Source organism: Corvus moneduloides, chromosome 5, assembly GCF_009650955.1.
Source record: "Corvus moneduloides isolate bCorMon1 chromosome 5, bCorMon1.pri, whole genome shotgun sequence".
Lineage (NCBI taxonomy): Eukaryota > Metazoa > Chordata > Aves > Passeriformes > Corvidae > Corvus > Corvus moneduloides.
This window is the reverse complement of record NC_045480.1, coordinates 26,855,116-26,877,057: the sequence shown is the minus strand read 5'-3', so window position 1 is coordinate 26,877,057 and position 21,942 is coordinate 26,855,116. Positions and strand designations below refer to the sequence as shown.

The 21,942-nt window shown below is 37.3% G+C and overlaps 2 protein-coding genes across 11 annotated transcripts in view; one reads left to right on the top strand and one right to left on the bottom strand.

Moving 5' to 3' along the window:
• The first annotated feature begins 29 nt into the window (after nt 1-29).
• Nucleotides 30-8,468, top strand: LRRC66 (leucine rich repeat containing 66). Its single transcript, XM_032109247.1, has 4 exons — nt 30-889; nt 3,297-3,466; nt 3,984-4,314; nt 5,708-8,468. The coding sequence occupies exons 1-4, from the start codon at nt 394-396 to the stop codon at nt 8,179-8,181; spliced, it is 3,471 nt and encodes a 1,156-aa protein (XP_031965138.1). The 5' UTR covers nt 30-393; the 3' UTR covers nt 8,182-8,468.
• Nucleotides 8,469-11,147: 2,679 nt separating this feature from the next.
• DCUN1D4 (defective in cullin neddylation 1 domain containing 4) overlaps nt 11,148-21,942 on the bottom strand; it is a 42,042-nt gene continuing 31,247 nt past the window's right edge. For all 10 annotated transcript variants that reach the window (XM_032109250.1, XM_032109249.1, XM_032109248.1 and 7 more), the window contains 5 exons: nt 21,617-21,708; nt 20,629-20,737; nt 16,154-16,258; nt 15,596-15,698; nt 11,148-15,485 (listed from right to left, as the gene is read on the bottom strand). In XM_032109250.1, the coding sequence (XP_031965141.1) occupies nt 15,430-15,485; nt 15,596-15,698; nt 16,154-16,258; nt 20,629-20,737; nt 21,617-21,708 (465 nt within the window). In that variant the 3' untranslated portion in view covers nt 11,148-15,429. The remainder of the gene's footprint in view (nt 15,486-15,595; nt 15,699-16,153; nt 16,259-20,628; nt 20,738-21,616; nt 21,709-21,942) is intronic.

Genomic DNA, 21,942 nt, shown 5'->3' with positions numbered 1-21,942 from the left:
AACTGGAAGTATGAAAATTGTTCCACACCTGTTTGTTATAGATTGTATGTGGTGGACTTTGCTCAGTGTAATTGTGTGCAATACCTGAAGCAGAGTTCAAAAGTCTCCCTTTTGTTAGATCTCAAGCTCCCGAGAAGTTGTGTTTCTCGACCAAAGGGCTGGAAAAGAAAAAAAGGTTCTAATTGTTTTTTGGGATAGATGGAGGGAGGGGGGAGGTTACCAGTTTATGAATGTTCTTTTTAAAAAATAAGACTCTAAAACGAATGTTTAAGGCAGAATGTTGGTAATGCTGTGGTTATTTGGTGTTGATTTTTTTTAATGTCAAACTATTTTCGCTTTCTATTCTTGTTATGCTGAATTTAACCATAATTCTACATTTTACACGTAGATACTATGGATAGCCTTCATTTGCATGTCATAGCCGTGGTCCTTTACTTAAATCTTCCTGGATCAGTGGGAACCAAGCCACAGTGGACTCTTCCTGCTACACCTCACCATTCAGAGTGCCGGTGGGATGGGCACTTCCTACTGAATTGCTCTTTTACCAGAATATCTACTATTCCAGATGATGTATCACAAACAGCAGTAACAGCTGATTTGAGTTACAATAATATTAAAACTTTTGTGTGCCCTGATGGAAGAAATGAACAGTGGATGCTAAAACACCTGAACCTCAGTAACAACCGGATTTCTGAACTCACTTTAACTACTTGTACAAATTTACCCATTTTAGAAACTCTAAACCTCAATGGTAATGCCATCCACACCCTCACACTGGACAAGCCTACACCTGCACATGGGTCTAAAAAGTACAGCGTTGTTGATCGTCTCCTGCCTGCTTTGAAAGTATTGTCAGTTGAAAGAAATAATCTTCATACAGTTCCAAGAGGTAAGCATTTTTGAAATCTTTAAGGACTTGACTCCCAGGGCTAAGTTGGTTTTGGATGGAATTCATACATCTTCCTGAATCCAGAATGTGACTTTCTTATTTTATTATATACTTATATACTTATACTTTATTATACTTAAGGTGAGGGAAAGTTCCACCTGCAAATACAGAGGCTGAAGTAAATCAGTTGTTTCGGTTTACATCATTAGGTATTTTTTATACAGTCTTAGCAACCATACTGCCTTAATAGCAGTCAAATATAACCAGATTTATGCTCTAATAGCCCAAGCAGTATTCTTGGTTGTTGAATAGAAATGGGGAATAAGGATCTTTGGAAAAACACCAGCCTCCACATCCCAGTCCTGAACCTTAAAGTCAAGAAAATCACAGATCATTAATTTCATACTACCTTTCAAAAGGAAATCAACACTCTTAAATAAAGCTTGCTGCAATTTCAGTATTTCAGAGACAGGAAAATATATTTTGTTCTGTCCAAACAATTTTACTCAGTGCTGTTTAATAATCACAGCGACACCTTGGTGTAACAGGAGAGGGCTGTAAGGTTTCGAGAGACTTTTGATGTCCTGGTCACTGAACTATGCTGGGCAGCTCAGCCTTTATCCAGGGATGATTCACAGTGGCCAAACTGTTTAAATGAAGCAGAAGCTGCCAGATGAGCAGCCTTATCCTATATAACATGTTGAATTTATTAATCTCTGATACCACCATCAGATTCATCAGAGTTTGAAAATACAGGAGGACATGTGATGCAAACAAAAATACTGCTTATCCCACAGTCAGACAAAGATAGTCTTATTTGCCCCTACACAGGGTGATGAAAGTTCCATTTTTCTCATTTTATGCTAATTGAATAATTCTCTGGCATACAGGAAACCCATTTCACATAATGGTCTGTAAGGTTTCTGTATAGACAGTATAGAAAAGCTTACATTATAAAATATATCTATGAAGATTTGATTTGTTTTGATAGATAAATATGCCCATTATAGGATGCCTCAGAAGGTCAGACAGATCAATCCTCTTCTTTAAGAGACATTTTTAGATAGCAGATACATCTGTATAAGAGAATTTTTAGATGTTAAAAGTTCAAATTGCTGTGCATGGTACCACCACACTTTTAAGTTATACTTAAATCCTATATTCTAAATACATGCTCAGAACCTTATTTTCCTTATCCAAAATACTTCACTAAAATTCTGGGGTTTAAGTTCTGGAAAGGAAACATAAACTGCAGTTCTATAGCAGAGAAATCCTTCTCCCAGCTGCCCCCCACCCAGGAGTAAGGCTGCTGTCCACTGCTGCCACACCAGCGTATATTTTTGGCACAAGCATAGATTGAGGCATGTATCCACAGTACAATTCCTCATGCAGGTGCACTGATGAATTTATGAACTGCCAGAACTTCTGTATGCCTTTCCTATCACCTACCTCTAGTTTTACAGCAGGAATGAATCATTCCCTCTGCTTTTCACAATAAACCGAAAGATCAATTACTCAGCAAACAGAACTGCTAGCTGAAAAAAGAGGTTTCTGGTAAACAAGGTGACACCAAGGGCAAAATTTTTAAGAACTACTAGCTTCTCAACAATGCTGTATGATTAAAAATCACTTTAGAGTGACATTGTGATGTTGAACACTCAGCATCAGTGGGAATGCTGAGTGTTCAGGTGCCTGCCTTCCCACTGGAACTTGCAGGTTGGAGCTTCAGGGGCTGCCTACACAGCACCTCAGAAAAATGAGGCGTCTCCAGCAATCAAAAGTGTTCCTTATGTAAAGTGGATGTTATTGTAACTAGGATAAACTGAAGAATATACTGTCATGCTTCATAATTCACAGGCAGACAGGCAGAAGCAACAACACGTTTTTGTTTTCATTTGGTTTTACATCCTATGAATACAGTTCAAATAATTCCACAAATGAAAAACTCACATGAAATTGCCTATGGCAATGGATAGGAGATACTGTATCACCTTTTGCATCTCCATCTTTTACTTACAATTAAAATATTTGGATCTTGGAAACTCAGTATATTCCACGCTTTTCACACTCCTTTCCTACCTCCAGTTCTCCAGAGAAGCTTGCTCAAAGTAGAGAGATCACAGTCAGAATAATTTTGTAAGCACAAAGAAATGTTAGTGCTTTTATGAAAGTGCCAATTTTTAAGACATTCACTGACTGTGAATGTTTTAATATGCCAGCTGTTGATGCTATGCAGCTTTTAGAATGGGACAACCCCTGACTAGGAAAGGCATAACACAAAGGCTGCAGCCACTCATTGCAACAGAGAGGAAAGGAAGGAATTTTGTTGCAAAGAGTTTTATAAAGACACTTGATGCAATTAGGAAAACAAGAATATGAAATGTGAAATAGGTTTTTTTCTCCCTAGGACTAGGCCTCCTGCAGTCTTTACAAACTGTCTCTATGTCATCCAATGCCATACAACAGATTGACCCAAAGGATTTTCAAAACTGTTCACAGCTGAAGGACATTCACCTGCGAAACAACAAGATAACTAAAATTCATCCAGATGCCTTCAGAAATCTCAACAAATTACAGGTTGTAAAGGAATACAACTGTTTCAATATTTTATGTTAATCATTAAAGATATTAATTACCAACAGTTCAGCATGATTATAATACTAGCGTACAGTTAAACTAGAGCAAATGATGAACATAGTATTTTTATGTATTTGCTTTTTATATATAGGAAAACATACACACTGAAATGTACAAGATATAACCATAAATTCACAATTTCTCTATGCCACAAACCAATCCATAACTGCCTTAAACACACACATGTCCCTTTCTACCCCCATCCCTTCCATGGCAAGAGCCCTGCAGCTTCCTATTCACACAGAGCTAAGTCAACAATGGGAGAATTCTAAACATACCACAATTTAAACTTTTCATCTACATTAAAAGGTTTAGAACAGCATTATTGAAATCCTAAACAGATGTATTGTTCACAGAACTGCAGAAGTGCTTGTACACTAAAACACTGTTGTAAGATGTTGCAATAAGGATTCCATTGTAAGCCTTATCAAATTAATTCTGTATTATTTCCAAATAGGTCGTGGATCTCCGTGAAAATGCTCTGACAATCCCTCTACCACAGATACTAGTCAGTTTGAACTTTTTTCAACTTGAAGTGTATTTGTCAAAGAATGCCTGGATCTTTAACTGCAAGCTAAATGCTTTTAAACATTTATTTCATTTTGTCTTTGACTCCACAAGGAAAAAATGGAGCCTTTCATACAACAAGTCTGACAACAACTCCCAGAAACCTCTGCTGTATCTTTCAAGTTTCCATTTAAACTGCAGGGACAATGTTTTGCTCAAAAGGGCTACAGTCCCAACAGGGAACACATCAGTGCTGACCTGTAACTTGGACAACATAAGGCGTATGTACATCAGGCACTCCATAACGCTGCTAAAATCCAAATGAATACAGAATGATCAAATAAATCTGGGTTTAAAAGTGTATTTCTAAAGAGGCTGTTTAAAAATAACTGAATAACAATTTAATGTGCAAAAAATATTTCATTAGAAAGTAGTATTCTGCTTAGAATATTTGAAAGTTAGGTTTCCCAAGTCTTCATTGCCTTCATTACATTAAAGGAGTAGGTGATGTCAAATTCTACACAAATAAGTTTCAGTAAGTAATGCATTGGAAAGGTATTGGTTCATTCTGGACTGAAACAAAGGACCACATAGTGGGGTGGCACGTCTGGGGCATGTAGAAAACTGAGAAGGATGCAATAGTTTTCAGTATTCAGTTACAGCAAAATGAAATGAAGGTTTATTTGCAGGGGAAAAGATTTCTATTTCTTCTAAAAAAGTACAGCTACCGTAGCACACACTTCACTTAGATTTACAATTAGTAGAGAACACTGAAGGTATAAGCGACAAAACCTACAGAGCCAAGACCTACCATGCAGATGGAAAAATAAGACCAAACGTAGAGCAGAAAGTGTACTTGTCATGTGTCGTAAGGCAAAACAGTTTAATGTACTAATAGCACTTGGAGGTGGTAAGGCTTTCCCCTGGGAATACTTCATCCCCGAATGAAAATATGCAGGAACTATCAGAAATGCCACCTGCTTTGTCTGTTTACAAATCACAGAAATCTGGATTAAAATCAACACACTGGATTGCGGCTAAACTCAGCTGGGAACAAAAGCTGATCCAAAGACAAAGCTGAAAATATGACCTTGAAATCAACTGCTAAGAGCCAACAACCAGCCATGGGCCACACGAGCTCGTTTGGAGCAATTGCTCAATCAGTACAAAGACCCTTGATTTACAGACTTTTTTTCTGCAGTCAGATCAGCAGCTACAGGAAAAACAGTAGTTGAAGCAGTGACAGTTAAGAGGTCCTGTTTTACCCACAGCTGCATGCAGTGCCCATGGCCAGGCTGCAGAGCAGCTGGCTATAGATGTGTCTCTTCCACAAGGAAGATCAGCAGGTGTTTCTAATACAACCCTGAACTTGCTTAGATGATTTCAGTGACCTCCTCCCTCACTACCATTTTTCTTGTAAAGTCTGCTATTAAGATCCCACATGTACTGTGCTTTTAGATGGGAGGAAGTGGGGAGGGGCCTATAATATGGTTTAAGAGACTTCAGACCATGTTTAATTACTTAGGATGGATAGAAGGAAAATGGGGTTTACAATAAACTGTTAAAATTATCAGAGATAGTCCAGAGTATATTCTTAAAAACATCACTGGACCCTGCAAACCAAGTATACTATGCTTTTAACAAAGACTGAGTTTGTATTTTCTTTCATTTCAGGTAATGGAGTCTCTTGGTGGACACCTAAGGGCAGAATTTCAAAAAATCATGGTTTTCCTCATATGACACTGGATAAAATGAATAATTTAGTGATATACAATGCTGAGAAAACTGCTGAAGGATTATATTTGTGTCTTTTTAATGCAACAAAGGAGAAATACCTCATTTACAATATACAGGTGAAAGAAAGAGTTTCGGCATTTTTGGTTAGAAAAGCCCGGGACACTAACACTGTTTTTAGAGAGAAAGAAACAGAGCCAAATTTTGCACTGGCTGTCTCCCTCTCTGTGCTCATTACGTTTGTTTGTGCTTTCTGTCTGGGTGCTTTTGCTAGACCCTATCTGGAAAACCTTTGGAGACTCATGCGCAGGAATAAAAATTCAAGTTCAGAACATACTTACTCTAATCAAGCTTTTTCAGATGAAACCTTGAGCAGAGAGTCTTCTGCAAGCAAGCCAACAAACACGCAGCACAGTGCGTTATTTTGTGGTAAGAATTCTTTAGGAAACACACATATTTTTCCTACAGAAACTTCTACTTTGTACGAAAACGTCACTAGCAGTGGCACACATCCACCAAATCCTGAAGCAGAGTACCAGAAACAAAGCAATACTGAGATCAACATGAAGAAAACACCAGTGTTTTCAAAAACCCAAACTAGTATTGACAATAATGAAAGTATAAGTATTTATGATAATGAACTATGTTCTGTAAGGACAGATTACCAGAACAACAATGAAGTAACAGCAAACAGCAAAGTAAGCAACTGCTCTGGTCTGCTGCAGTCTGAGATCACAAAAGCTACACCAGGATCTCCAGAAAGAAAAGGTATTGTTTCACATAATGAACCCAGGCACACTACAAAATTTATGCAGGGAAGGCAAAGCTGTGAAGAACAACTTGGTCTAAACGACAACGAAAATATACCTAGTGATGTTGGAGATTTTGTTTCACCTGGTAGCTCTAGAAGAGATGCAGATACTGAGAATTTAAGCATCTATGAAACAACAGAAAACTCTCCCTTTACAGAGCATGACTGTAAAAGGATACATTCAGATGAAAAAGATGCTTCAGCAGATATATTTGATGACAGTTCTTCAGCTGAAGGGACTCCATTCACATTGAGTGACTGTAGCTCTTTAGCAGACTTTGAACTGGAACAAGCTGATGTTAGTGACAACCTGCCAGTCTGTCAGTCATCGCTAGAGGAAGCTGACACAAACAGTGGAACTGAGAAGCTCTCAACACTGCCAGAGTCTCCAAACATTACTGCCGAACTTCAGCAGATTGGGAAAAATGCAGATGAGAACAGTGCCTATTTTGAAACCACTATTAATTATGGATCAGATACCACCATGCATGAAACGGCATCCCCTTATACTGACAAATGCAGTGGCCACATAAGCATGTCAGATCCAGATACAGTTAGTTCTTCAAGTCAAGAAGTTCCAGATACATTTGATTATTTTACTAATGCAGAGTCAACAGTACAAAACTCTATTTCTGATTCTCTCCACAGTCAAAGTACAGATTTTGGTAACACAATGCCTAAGTTAAAACATTTTTCCACATATTACACAGAGAACACTTCTGAAGAGGCTGAACTGCAGCTGTCTCTGCTTCCCAGAGAACCACAGCATTCCCTCAGCTTCAGTCACACAGAAGAAAAAGAAAATGCACCAGCGGGAAGTACAGATGAGCACATAGCCAGGAACTCCCCTGAAAAGAATCATGGTGGAGCAGACAGTACATTAAGAAGAAACATGAGTACATTTGAGGACAATGGCTTTATTTTTGCTGCCATTGATACTGGTTTGAATGAGGTTGTTAAAAAAACATCACTGCTGGATTCCAGCAAAGAATCATCTCTTCAACTGCTGCCTGAACACACAGCTGAAAAACATTTCATGTTTATTACACAGCAAGATGACTGGCTACTACAGGGGAAGCAGGCTTGTGCAGATAAAATGCAAGGAAGTTCTGATGAGAAAGATTCTGATGGATACACAGAATTACAGGATACCAGCAATTGCAGTCTGCCTGAAGAAACACAGTCTTGTAATCCTACAGCAGCTCTGCTGCAGCTTCATAGTTCTTGGAAAACAAAGTCAGGCTTGACAACAGATGATCACTTCCAACTGGATCAGAGTGATGAGGATGCATATTCCTTCTCAATCCCAGAAGGTTTCTTCGATGAAAGCACACCATACAGTTCATGTTCCTTCCCACAAAAGCCTACAGTAAATACAATCTCTGAAAGCACTGATTCCAGCAAGACGAAGGATCACACTACCTTGTCAGAACTGGAGAACCATTCTGCAGCAGCAGTAGAACACCTCCAAAATTCCAGTGAAAATGTCAGCCAAAAAAGTCAGACAAATTCAGGACAGGATCAGTTTTTTGTTAAGAAGAAAAGAGCATTTGATGGTTTTGCTAATATTTTGCAAAGCAGGAGAACAAACTTCAATAGTTGAAACACAAAATGGTAATACTAAGCTCCCACAGTGTGTATGTCATTACAGCAGGTGCAAAAATTATTTTGTTTCAAAGTGAAATTACTATTGTTTAGAAGGGCACTTGTAAACAAAACAGGAATAGACTTTATAAAAAGCTACTCCAGAATATTAAAAAAGCTTTTTGTAAATTATATTTACTTTCTCATTATTGGTAGTTGATACTAATATATCATTTCCCTTGGAATTTGCTTCAGATACTCACTGTTGTGTCTCTTTGTCTAAAATAAATGCAACACTGAAATTTACATTATTACTATTACTGTGTTTTCTTATGGGACTCAACCTATACAGTTAAATAGTACATACTACTGTCTTCTGCTTTTTGAACCAGATTTGTGGATTATCTCTGAATTCAGTTTTGCAAAGATAAATGAAGCCCAAGCAGCATTCATTTACATTTCAAAAATTACTTTTTAACTTGGCAAGAGAGAGAAAACCACATTTCTCAAAGAAACAGAATAGAACTCAATTCTTGCAGAAATGTCAGTTATAGAAATGTAGCTATAATGGGACATCACCCAAAGTTTGCAGATGTGATGACACAGGCAGGGTAGTTCAAAAAAAGACAAAGGATCCTATACCCACCTGAGAATTTTACTTAAGAGTGGAAAATCAAGAGCAGTTCAAAACTGCTATTTTAGAACATCAGTAGCCAAAAGACAGAAAATGTAAGGTAAAATTACCTCTAAATATACCCCAAGGCCCTTTCAACAGACTCAGTACCACTGATGTAGTCCTTGAAGGGAAATGTCATCCTGAAGGGGAGCAGACCCAGTTCTGAGAAAATGCAGGAAACTGGCTACAACTCTGGGAAAACTTTTTCATGAAGACCCAATCAACTCCTAAAAACTCCAAACAGAAGGAACACATTTCAATTCCATCACATGACAAGCAAGTCCAGTGGCACACTACATCCACACCCACTGACAGAACGAGAGGACAGTCTTAAGGTGCGCCAGGGGAAGTTTAGGTTAGACGTCAGAAAAAAATTCTTCACTGAAAGAGTGATTGGGCAATGGAATCATCTGCCCAGGGATGTGGTGGAGTCACCATCTCCGGACATGTTTAAAAATAGACTGGATGTGGCACCCAGTGCCATGGTTTAATTGATGAGAATGTTTAGGTTCGGTCATAGGTCAGACTTGATCTCATAGGTCTTTTCCAACCTAGTTCATTCTGTGATTCTGTGATCATTGAGACTACCTTTAAAGAAAAAAAACTAAGAACAAAGAAGCCACTGCTAGCTTTCAGTAGAGCTCATGATCCACACAAGTTCTTTGTGGCTACAACAACTTTAAAAATGCAATGTCTGAAAAAAGCACTGACTTGCTCTTTTTGGTATCTATGAGTCTTCAAACATTGTTAACACCTCTCCAAGGCCTGTCACCTTTTGGCTGTAGCAGCTGCTAACATACTAAGACATCTAACCATACAAGCAAGGCAATTTTGTGAATCATAGGGAAAAAAACACACTTGAGTGCTCTATCGATGTCTCATACACTGAGATGTTTTGCCGTTTGCTTGTGCAACAGTCCAATAGGATTTCAAAATACACACTGGAAAATTATTTTCTCATCTTTTTTTCTGACTGTGAGAATGCTGCTGTGGCAAGGCAGACAGTACACTACTTGTGAGAAGTTGCAGGATTTCTAAGATTCCCTTTATGCCATAAAGTTGCAGAAAAGTTTCTGTTCTTGTCAGACAGTCAATTCACTCCTGTATCACGAGATTTTAACGAGGCAAAGTATTCACTCTACTGTCAAAATATTATGTTTCATCTCAAACTTTTCTTTATAGTTCTGCCTAATCTTGCCACTGTCCTTTGCTACTCATCTCTCCCCTCTTATTATCTCTTCTTCAAATCCAAACACGCAGTTGCTTCTCCTTCATATTAGTTCATTTCATTAGCAATTGCTCCTTAATACAAAACCTTTCTATTTTCTGTGACTTCCACTCAGTAGTCATCATACTCTGCTCCTCTCTACCCACCCCATGTTAGCATGCCCTTCGGTATGCAATTAGTTACACAGTCCCATACACACTCACCCCAAGATTGTATCCTCACTTTTCTTTACATTTCATCCACTGTATCTTGTTCACAATGAAAACTGATTTAGCTTATTTGGCCACTGAGAATTTTCTAGGACACCTATACTAGTAAGAAGCCAACTGCTGTTACTATCCCAGTTGACTGTGGGTAATCAGACAAAGTCACATAATAAGCTCAATAAAAAAGGTGCCTGTGTGTATGCTGTATGAATTTGTAAACGAAGCATGAGGAGTCAGCCAAGAGGATGTCGGCAATATTCTGGACACACCTTTCTCACAGGGCAATGGCGTGCTGAGCTCTGCAATTGACAGGACACAGAATCCCTCACACAGTGAATCAGGACAGGAAAAAATACTTCAGTTTCAAGAGCAGATCAAGAACTTCAAATGCAGTAATCAGAATGAAACAAGTCTCCTTTTCAAACACAGACTTATGATAGTTTGGTAATTATCAAGTTTTTGCTGTAGGAACAAAGCATTTCAAACTCTCTTGAGTCCACCTATGTGCTCATCCATACATCAACAGCTTTTCTATGAGGACCTTGTGGGTCAAAAGGCTGGACCAAGGTGAGTGGGTAACGATCATGCTTCTGTAAAATTTTGTCTTGAGACATTTCTGCTCAAATTGACTTACTGCTGAAAACTTTGGTATTATGGTACTGTTTTACACTCACACACTCCATTTGACCCATAACCATTCTGAAACACATACCTGTTCCCAAGAGCTTTAAATACTGATTTGCTCTACTATTAGAAACTATTAAGGTGACAAGATCCTACACACAAGTTCTCTGCTTATACTTGATAAAGGTTGCCTGCTGATTTATGTTCAGATATGAGAACTTCTGAAGTATGAATCACAGAAAAATCTGAAATCAGTTGCTGAAACCAACACAAATACTGTTTATTTGTGGGATGCCATTTTACATCAACACCATGAAAAGACCTAAAAATCAACCAGGTTAACTCATGTTAGATGGCATAATAGTATTTTCATCATATTGTGATTCACAGGAGTTTAGCACACCTTGTTTATGTAATATCCAAGTAACTAAGATGTAAAGCATTCACAGTTACAGTTTAACTGCTGTTCCTGCAACAGCAGTGTCAGTAGGTGCTATTTTGACACACGTACACATGCACACACACACACAGAGTGAGGGGGAACAGGCAAGAATTTAAAAAATAAAAGGAAACAAAAACATCAAGCTGAATTTTGGTCCCGATTACAGAAAACAAACTATTTAGTTTGTGGATGGATTCTATATACTTTTACAATATGAAAAGACAAAATATAAGGCCTAGAAAGAGGTATGTTAGCAGCTATAACTAAAACCAGGGCACAAGCTAACCTTTAAAGCTGTCTATATGAATTCCAAGAGTATCAAACAGTTTGTTAGACTTGTGACCAAGGATCAACAGAAATCTGGGAAAACCTTAACACAACTGAAGTCCATTTTTGTCCTACAAAACAGTAACTTGGGAACATTAACCAAGCAGCAATAAGCTGTAACTAATTTTGATTGTGTGAGCATATTTGTGATGAAATAAAATGCACGTTTGTGGTAAAATGGGAGAAGCCTCTACAGAATTAGAAATGGTTACACAAAGATAACCCAAGTATTTATTGTAGCATAAAGACAACCTTAAAGAGGTTTTAACTGAAAACTCAAGTACATAAATAATTTCGACAATTTCTATGTTCTTTATCTTGCTTTCCTTGGCAAAAAGTGAAAAAACATCAGTAATAGAGAATTCTATGAATACTTTAAATACTTAATATCACTTTGCTTTAGAAAGAAATTTAATCCATGGACTGTTTTGGTTCCTAACATTAATAGAATCGTTTAGGTTGAGAAAGATCCTTAAGATTATTGAGCCCAAAGAGCTCCAAATGTGTGTCATCTATCAAAGAACATCAGCTCGTATAGCCTCTGGACATTGTTTTCCTTTCACTAACTGTCTTTCCAATTTACATCTCCCAAATACCAAAAATGAACTGTACCTTGATCATCAAATTTTTGCTATAAGTTCAGTAATAGTACACCAGAAAGATTAGCACAAGACCCATGACACTTTCTCAGGAAAGACCTCTCAGTGTCTTGTCCCAGAAATCAGCATAATCTGTACATTACTTTTCCAAAGGGGAGGGGGGGAAGCCCATAACCAAACAAACAAAAAAATCCACATGAGCTATTTGATGGCATAATAAACAAGAAAGCAAATGCCACACTTGTACTAAATACAAGATCAACTGAGTAGGCTAGTTAAGTTTCCACAACTATTAAAAAATTCTCCAATATACAGGAGGAGGCAACATTAGGATCTTCTGCTTATCAGCATATATCAGCAGGATGGATAGCACAGGGAAGCCCATCAAGCCACACAGGTCCATTTTAGTCCATTTGTTCATTATAGATGTCAGTAAAGCTGTCTCTACCAGCTGTAATTGAATCTGTGGTTTACTTTATCAAGATGCATGTTTATAAACCTGCTGATGGCTACATTTATCCTGTTTCAAATGGAAGAAAAAATCTGCAGCATCTGATTCATTTCCAAACATATTCTTCCTTTCCATCACTCCCAACTACTTTTACCCAAATTAAAAAACCAAGTTTGTTTGCTTACACAGCACAAGTACTTTCTGAGGTTTCTTTTCCCATTTCTTTGCTTTTAATTAAATTTTGTATTCTGATAAACATCTCAAAACTGCCAACACCTGGCTGAACAGATTTCTGTCAACCCTGTTATATGAAAGCTGTACCTGTAATAGTAATAGATTAAAAGTGTCTTTGGCTCTTGCTTCCATTATTAGAAGCTCAGTTATTTGTGACATACAAAACCTTTTATACAAACTTGTATTTTTCGGAGGATTCACACCAATTTGTTCTGTGAACACAAATTCTGTGTTCAGAAACTGTGAACAGTCTCCTAGAGTCAACAGCTAGCTTAATGTTTTAAGAACAATTACACCTATTTCACTTAAAATCTTGGCAATCACAATTTGGCCTAATGTTAAAAGTTATATTGCTTCTAAGTTCATTCTTTTAAGAACTAAACCAGCAGCTCCACTGGTACTTCACTACAGTAATACTATTGTAATATACACATTTACAGCAGAAGTCTTAATAAAATGTGTTTTCTTAAGAGGCTTATTGTAAACATTAAATACCACACTCCACTCAATTAATTTCTTGTGCAAACTGGCACCAAACATCTAATTATGGTTATGTGCTTTAGTACACAAGAAAGCACTGACTGTGTATGTTTTACCACTAACTTTAAAAAGCAGTATTTAGTGTTACGGAAATCCAAATGTAGCTATTTCATGAGAAAGGTAGTATTTTCTTCTTAGCATCATGAAATTCTAGGTTTTGTATATGCATATATATTGTATATTTATGTATATACAAATATACACAAACAGATACAAACATTTTTTCTTTGGCAGCTGAGCTTGAAAAATAAAAACCAACGACAACAACAAACAGATCTGAACACAACTGACCACCTGTAGCACCACAATTACAACCTCCTGGTCCAGGGCAGCAAAATAATGTGCTTTTGCTTAACTAGGCTTAATCCTAAAAGGAGTCAAGTCAATGGCAGTTCCTGACTTGACAGCAAGGACAGAACCTTCAACACAGATGAAAATTTCACTTTCAACATAAAACGCTTTCCCCTCCTGCTCCCGTGGATCACATTCTAGGGAAATAACAAAACTGCCAATATCTTGTAAAATATTTCTACAGAAAAGTAATGTTATTTGTTGTTCCAAAACACCCACTGGCCCTTCATTGTTAAATGCTCCATGAATCGATAACATTTTAATAAATCCTTAGGGATCGAAGTTTAATAGCACCAGATACTTCAAGGACCTATTTATAAATATCAACAATAACATTACTCAATAAAGAAGGGTAAGGCAAAGACAACATGACAAAATTACAAAACTTAAACATTATTCCATTCACTCATTTTTCTTCCCCAAAATAATCACTATAACCATCCTATACAGACAAACAAATGAGTGAAACAGGCAGTGGTCCCTACTAAAAAGTACTGTCATTTAATGCTGGTGTTTTACATGCCCATTGCCTGCAATGGACATTCTGCCAGGAAACTAACTCCCAAAAGGAAAGAAAAAGTAATGTTTTGACTATTCAACATCATATTTTTTTAGTACTCAGAAACACAAAGCTGGAGGCCCCTGGAAAGACTAGTGTTACAAACAAAAAAATCCCCAAAATCTTTATTATGTATGTGCTAGGGGCGAGCATACTTCATTCCCCAAACCACAAACTTCAGCTAGAACTTTCAATGTCATTGGGTCACTAGATCACAACATAGACCAAACACTCTTGGTACAACAAAAATTAAAAGGAGTATGCCAAAGGCAATTTACAAAAGTCTAAAACCCATTTTTAAAAGGTACTTTAATTTGTTCATTTGTACCTGTAATGACTACTTCAGTTTTAACATTAAAAAGTCAGTACTTTTTTCTTCAAATGGAAATCATCTGTGGCATGTACAACTATTACAGTGTTTAAATATTTATATGCATATATATATTTTTAAGACACCAATGTTTCATTCCTATAAAGCATTAGGTCAGGTTTGGCGAAGTCTGGTGAAGGAAGTCACAGCATGTCTTCTCAGAAACTGGCATCTCAAATAGTAACATTGAAACTGACAATAGTTCTTCACATAACTATGTCCAGAAAGTCTGAAATGCTACATTTGAGACCAAAAGAAAAACAAAATAACTAAAGTTTCAACAGACATGTTAAGTGATAGTAGAAATATGCCACAAAATTATTTTTACAATACATTTCTGCAGAAATAATCCCTAGGTGAAGCCTTTTTTTATACACATATACAAAATTTAGACAGCAATATACACATAATCACAGTGAAGACTCTGGCAAGTTCACCAATTCATAGTGTAAATACAAAATGCAAAGCAGCCTTCAAAGAGAACAATGCTAAACAGCAAGCAGAGCTAGCTTGTTAAATAGCAAACATCAAAAGTTCCCTGCCAAAGGGATGCAGTGCAAGAAAAGCAGCATGCACTTTGATACAAATAGCAGTTTATGGCTAATGGTTGACATAACTGTGGTAACAGTGACTCTTGAGTGGCTGTGCATAGTTAAACTCCTATGTCATTTGTTTTCCTTTATACCATTCCACAAACTCATCCAACAACACTGGCCCTGTAGAGAGATCAAATAACTGTATTTTACAAAATTTTGTAGAAGCACGCTGAATGATTAAGCTCAGAGAAATAAATTATTTTACAACATCAACATATGGTAGTACTTACAGGCTCCATCTTCATCATAGTTACTGAGGTCAAGGTTGATTGTTCTGCTGAATTCAAGAACATTACACCATTGGTCCTTATTGATGACTTTGTATTTTGACTGCTGCTTGAGGAAAGAAACAGAAGTTACTAAAATGTATTTTCAACTGTCTCAAACTCAAGATTTTCTTACAGAAAATTTAAACTTTGTGATGCATTATTATTTTAATCTGTATGTCATCTAAAACAAAAAAGGATTAAACCAGCGAGTATTTAAACCAGTGTTGAATCATGCTTCTGATTAAGGCATCTTTTAGAGGGCAAACATAAAGCAATAAAATAAAGTCCAAAAGCAAATAAATAACATTCTATACTTTGTTCTGCATTACACAAACCCTAACAGCATAGGAATTTGGGAAAAAGGAAGAAAGGAAAGATAACCAGTTGCACGTGCTGCTTTGGTGGTTACAATATCCTAAATCAGGACACAGCATTCTTAGCCGTTCATTCTACCTCTAGTGAAAAGTATCAGAGAAGACAGATTAAAAAAGCCCCATCATTCTGTTTCCAATTCCATACCTCTAGAAACTGATGAAATACTGGAAAAAGGGACCATGCTTTTCCTAAAAGAAGGCCCAACATACACTTGGCAGTATTGATATCTAGGCTGCGCTGGTCCTTTTCCTGCATGAAAAGGTCAAAAAGGAAAACAGAGCATGAATTCAGGATTTTTCACTTCCCTCACAGCTCACCCATGCACAAAATAAATTAACGAATAAATAATATATAGCAGTATATAACAATGTTTTTTAATAATACACAACTTGCCAGTAAAATTTCCTTCCTTACAGGTAATGGTTTGTTATACGGACATGTTACTTTCCACAGATGTTCCCAAAAAAAATCACCATCAAGGCAGATGAGGGATAAGGTCATTTCTGACTTCACACCTCCCTAGTAAGAAATGGCCATCAGATCCCCAGCCATGTTTGCACATATCCTCTGCACAGCCACACCTCTCAGAATAGCAGTGCTGTACCTATTTCCTGCCATATCATTACAACTACGTGGACTGTCAACAGACACTCAGGGCTACTTGACAGCTCCTCAACTCTGCGAGAGTGAGCCAAGGAGAATCTTTGCTCTGTTATTCTAACTGATTACATGAAATTCAGATTAAATTATCAAATGAGCAGGAAGGATATAATACACTAGCACATCAAGACACTTCTCTGGACTGTCCAGTTTTAGTTCAATGTAGCAGCAGTATATTAAGGCTTCAGGGTTGATTTTTTTTGTTTCTGCTAAGTAAAAGCAGTAGCACCTGTGTCCAGCATATGTTTATCAGTGGCAAAATGAATATATTTAGTAACATAACTTCTGCGCATCTCCAAGTAGCATGTATGTGTATGATTCCATTTTGTTAAGCAGTTTATCCATCTACATTTGTTGTCACAAAATTAAACCAATTTTGCTGAGAAGTGAGATGTAAACCCCCACATTTTTATGCCTCGGTTATAGCACTGAGCTACAAATTCACAAGTCAGTGAAATCAGTAAAAATGAATTTCCTTATTAGCCAATGTATACCTTGTTCTCTGTACATATTCATGACTGCAGACCGCAGTCTACATTAAGAAAATACAGGATATCACAGAATCATGGAATGGGTAAGTGGAAGGGACCACAGTGGGTCATCAGGTCCAAACCCCCTGCTCAAGCAGGGTCATCCTAGCACATGGCACAGGATTGCACTGGACTGTCTCCAGTGAGGAAGACTCCACAGCCTCTCTGGACAATCTGTTCCAGTGCTCAGTCACCTGCACAGTAAAGAAGCTCTTCCTCATATTCAGGTGGAACATCCTCAGTTTCTGCCTATTGCTTCTTGTCCTATTGCTTGGCACCCCTGAGAAGAGCCTGGATTCATTCCCTGACACCCTCCCTGCAGATACCAATACACAGTGGTAAGCTCTTATCCTTTAACCATCCTCAGTGCTCTCCACCAGACCTGCTCCAGAAGCTCCATGCCCCTCTTGTCCTGAGGAGCCCAGAACTGGACACAGCACTACAGATGTGGCCTCACCAGGGCTGAGTAGAGGGGCAAGATTACTTCTCTCAACCTCCTGGCAATGCCCTTCCTAATGCACCCCAGGATACCATTGGCCTTCCTGGCCACAAGAGCACACTGCTGACTCATGGACAGCTTGTTCTCCAACAGGACATACCCCATTATAGGGATATTCTGGATACAGGGAGTGTCTAACAGATCACTGCAAGACAGCTAGCTGCCCACGACAAAGGGAATTGAGTCCTGTGTTTCACCTGTACAAATGCAGTTCTATATATTACAGAATACTCATCTTTATTAAAAAAAAAACCAAAAAACAAATTAAGCTCAAATCATAACTGAATTGTCTTCTACCACATAGGATGGATGTGACTGAGCAAGATCCCAGTTCTCAATCAACAACTGAATGCCCTAGTCACAAGGTTATGTTCATTTCATGCTAAACACTCCTCAATTCTAAAATTGTGTGGACAGAATTTAATGCAGATGTGTTTTGAAAGTAAAGTGGGGAGACCAGCAACTCTGAAAACATGAGAAACTGTTTTGCATTCTAGGCAGTAAATCCAAGAGGGATTTAGAGAAATAAAGTAAATTCCAGGATGAACAAAGCTTTTCAATTAGTAATAAAGATGAAAAAGAAACCTGCAAAGGCATTTTTGTACTAGTATGATATAAATCCTTTGTTTATTTCCAACATCAGAAAGTTCTAAAAACTAATTCTCTTTCCAAAGTCCATCTACCCTTATGTCACAAACACCTTTAAGCAGAAATCATACTGCTGTCAGAATACATTTTATTTTACATACTGCTTATTCTCTGAATTCTTCCCATACACTCAAGTATTAATGAAATCAGGCTCTATTGCCTTCACTTTGGCCACACTGGTTTTTCATGCCTTATATATTTACATTCCTACATTCTTTTTCTCTGACTACTGATCAGAACAAATTGTTCAGATAAGCCCTTTCTACCCACCTCCAACTGCCTAATGGCACATCTGCCATGACAGATGATCCAATTGCACTCTTAGCATACATTCCAGACACTTATATTCCTTGGATACAGTTGAAGGAATATGTTAATAAACTGTTAAATCTGAGTATTTGTTCTACACTGATGATAGACAGCCTTCCTGAGATTTCCCCCCATAATATTACAGATTAAAGATCTATTTAAGCCATGTAATGCATGTATGTTCTCAAAGCTGGCAATGACGAGGGCAAACATGGATTGAGGAATGTATTTATGCTTAATATCAACATATGGTATTTTAGATTATATCCTCAAATCTATGCCGATTTAAATCATGCATGCCACATGAAACCTTGATGATACATTTTTATTCACAAACTAACTTTAAATGCCAAATCAACAGACACTCTTAAAAAAATTTCTCTTAAAACTTGGGAAGTTTAGACAAGTGCTTTGTTGCCATGGAGCACTTCCTTGAAAGAATTATCCTCAGGACAGAAATTATGCAATCTCTCAAATTGGAAACCATCACCTTTTTTCTATTAATCACTTCCATGACCCTGAAAAAAACTATGCCCAGTTTAATCTGGCATCTATAAATATATCCGCCTTTGTCAGCGTTCTTTTCTGGATGCCATTCTCCTATAGACTTTCCCCAAGTTTGTAGTATCAAAAGTTCAATAACCATATTAGCCTAATATTGTTTTGGTAATTCCCCAGTTTATATGCCTTTGACTTGAAGTTCCATAATCTGCAGGGGTTTTTTGTTGCAAATAAAGTCACAATGCCTGTGTCTCAAAGTTTAAGTTCTTTTCCAAGACCGTTTGTCACATCAGTTTGGTACCTCTTGAAAAGAACTCACACACTATCTCTACCTCTTAAGTTTCTGCACTTACTTTTGACAGGCCATCAGCTGGTGCAGGTTTGCTCTCTATTCCAAATATTTCATCAGTATCTTGAACTTCTCGGGCAATGCCTTTGCATTTTACATTGAGCAAAACTGGCAGAACAAATCTTCATACAGCAAAGGAGGAATTAAGAGGCTGATACGGCTTTTTTTTTCCCCTCTCATACTACTAACTAATCCCACACATTTTTTTTATACTCAGCTCCAAGTTTCCTTGTTTAAAAGTGAACTACCATAAATTTGAATGCTGAGATGCAGAAAGCACTGAGGTGCCAAAAATCTGAGTTGCTAATGAGAGACTATTAGAACTGCTATCAGTTCAATTTCTTCTTATTTCTCTCATGCTACTTTTTTTTTGCTGCAGATTTTCTTAGTATTTTTAGTTCTCTTGCACTGAAATATGAGGTTCAGTTTTACCTTTTTATGTTAAATCTTCTGTACATTCCATCACATTAGCAAAACGGATGTCCAAATTCTATTTCAAAATGTTATTTCAGAAAATAAAGTCCTATTACTCTGTCCTAGTAGGAATAGTCTTATGTATATTATGGGTTCCATTACAGGAAAAATTTCATCAAAGCATGTTTTATAGCAGGAAGACTGGTATCAGGGTCTTTTTTAATAAATACTGAAAACATCATTAAAGCCATTCCAACAATCTTCTGAATCAGTATTTATATCATATCCAGCTTTTACCATGTTACCCATTTTTACCAGCTACTGAAATGTGTGAAGTGTCTTCCCGTTTTAAATATGTTTATGCTCACAAAATTCAGAGTAAGAAAAATCACAGTAATTATAAAGTCAGGGGAATTCAGTGGTCAAGTTCCAATATACAACAGAATGGGGCTTAAATGATTTCCCTGAAGTCATAAAATGGCTTGAGGCACAGACATAACAAAACATGTCACTAAACCACTAAACATTACACATCCAATATACTTTTCCGGTTTTGGCATCTTGCATATACTGTTTTAGAACACAAATGATTCCATTTGTTAGAAGCAATCTTGAGTGGCACCTTAAGAGAAACAAACTTAGAAGTACACAGTCTTTCAATTATTACTTATGACAGTAAAGTTTTTAATTTCAAATGCACAGTACTTACCCGTGCAAAGTCAAAGGCATATCTATAAATAAGTTTAAAATTGGTAGGCTCATTTAATAAAGATCTCAAGTAATCCAGAGAGTTTCTCAATTTTTCTGTAGTATCGCACCTATAAAACAAGCACCAAGTGGGTTTAGTCTGCATTCTTATAGAAATGTCTGATGTTCTAGGAAAGAAACTCTAACATGTATCCCCATTAACCTGTTCAAAACACATCACTCTGTACAGAGGCATGTTTTTGAGTCTGTCTGCATAAAATGTCTTACTAAACCCACGGTGTGAAACAAACTTGGATAAAGTAGCAAAGCCTTACACTGGGACTGGCTGGCTTCATAAAAAATGCACTCTCCAACAGATTGAACTAAGAGCTTGTCTATGCATGGCAAACAACAACCAGCTTGCAGTGAAATCGAAGCAGTGAAAAATACTTCTAAAGTCTTGCTGAAACTACAGAACTTCCTACACAGTTTTAGTAATTTTCTTCTGAAAGGTAAGTCAAAACAGTTCTTTCTTTCTCCAACTCTCTATGAAACATGGTTATTCATCTATACTTATGTTAATCCTGCCATAAAAACAAGCTCTTAACCGGAGACAGCAACTCTTAGAAAGAATAGTGGAGAGTTACAGAAAGGCTTTGTATTATTCAGCATTTTAAACCAGTCTAACAACATACCAGTATCCGAAAGATTTGTGCCATCCAGCAACAAAGATAGGTGTCCTTGGGGACACAGAGAATGTCAAGCCTCATGACACTTCTCTTTTATCGAGACGGCAGACATTTCAATCCAACTCTATTTACATGTGCAACTTCAGGTTTCAAGTTGTCTCTAAGTGACCATATCATCATCAATCAGGCCAAAAACTTATAACTTCTACTCCACGGTAGAGCTCTCTGCTTTAGGTGTTATGAGTCAAAACACTGAAGTGTGTTTTTTCTGAAAAGCTGTGTTTACTATAACAAAGTTAAGAGAATTTTCAAGGCACTTACTGCAGCGATGTCATTCCTTTCAACCATTCTTGTAATGTAAAGTAGCCCATGTTTTGTGCATCCAACTTCCATGCTAGCACAAGCATAACTACCTGTTTCAAAGAGAAAAAAAAACGGAGATGGAAGAGTTAACAAGAAGATCCATGGTTTCCAATAACCACTGTATAGTAGGCTACAAATGCTTTTACTTGTATAAGTGGGAAGTTCAGAACTTTGCTACACTATTTTAGAAGTTAAAAAAACCCTGTAAGTGACAAACCTGTACACAATCCAAACGAAGAGAAGGTAACAGTACAAATACATAGAGCGAACATCCACCCGAGCTA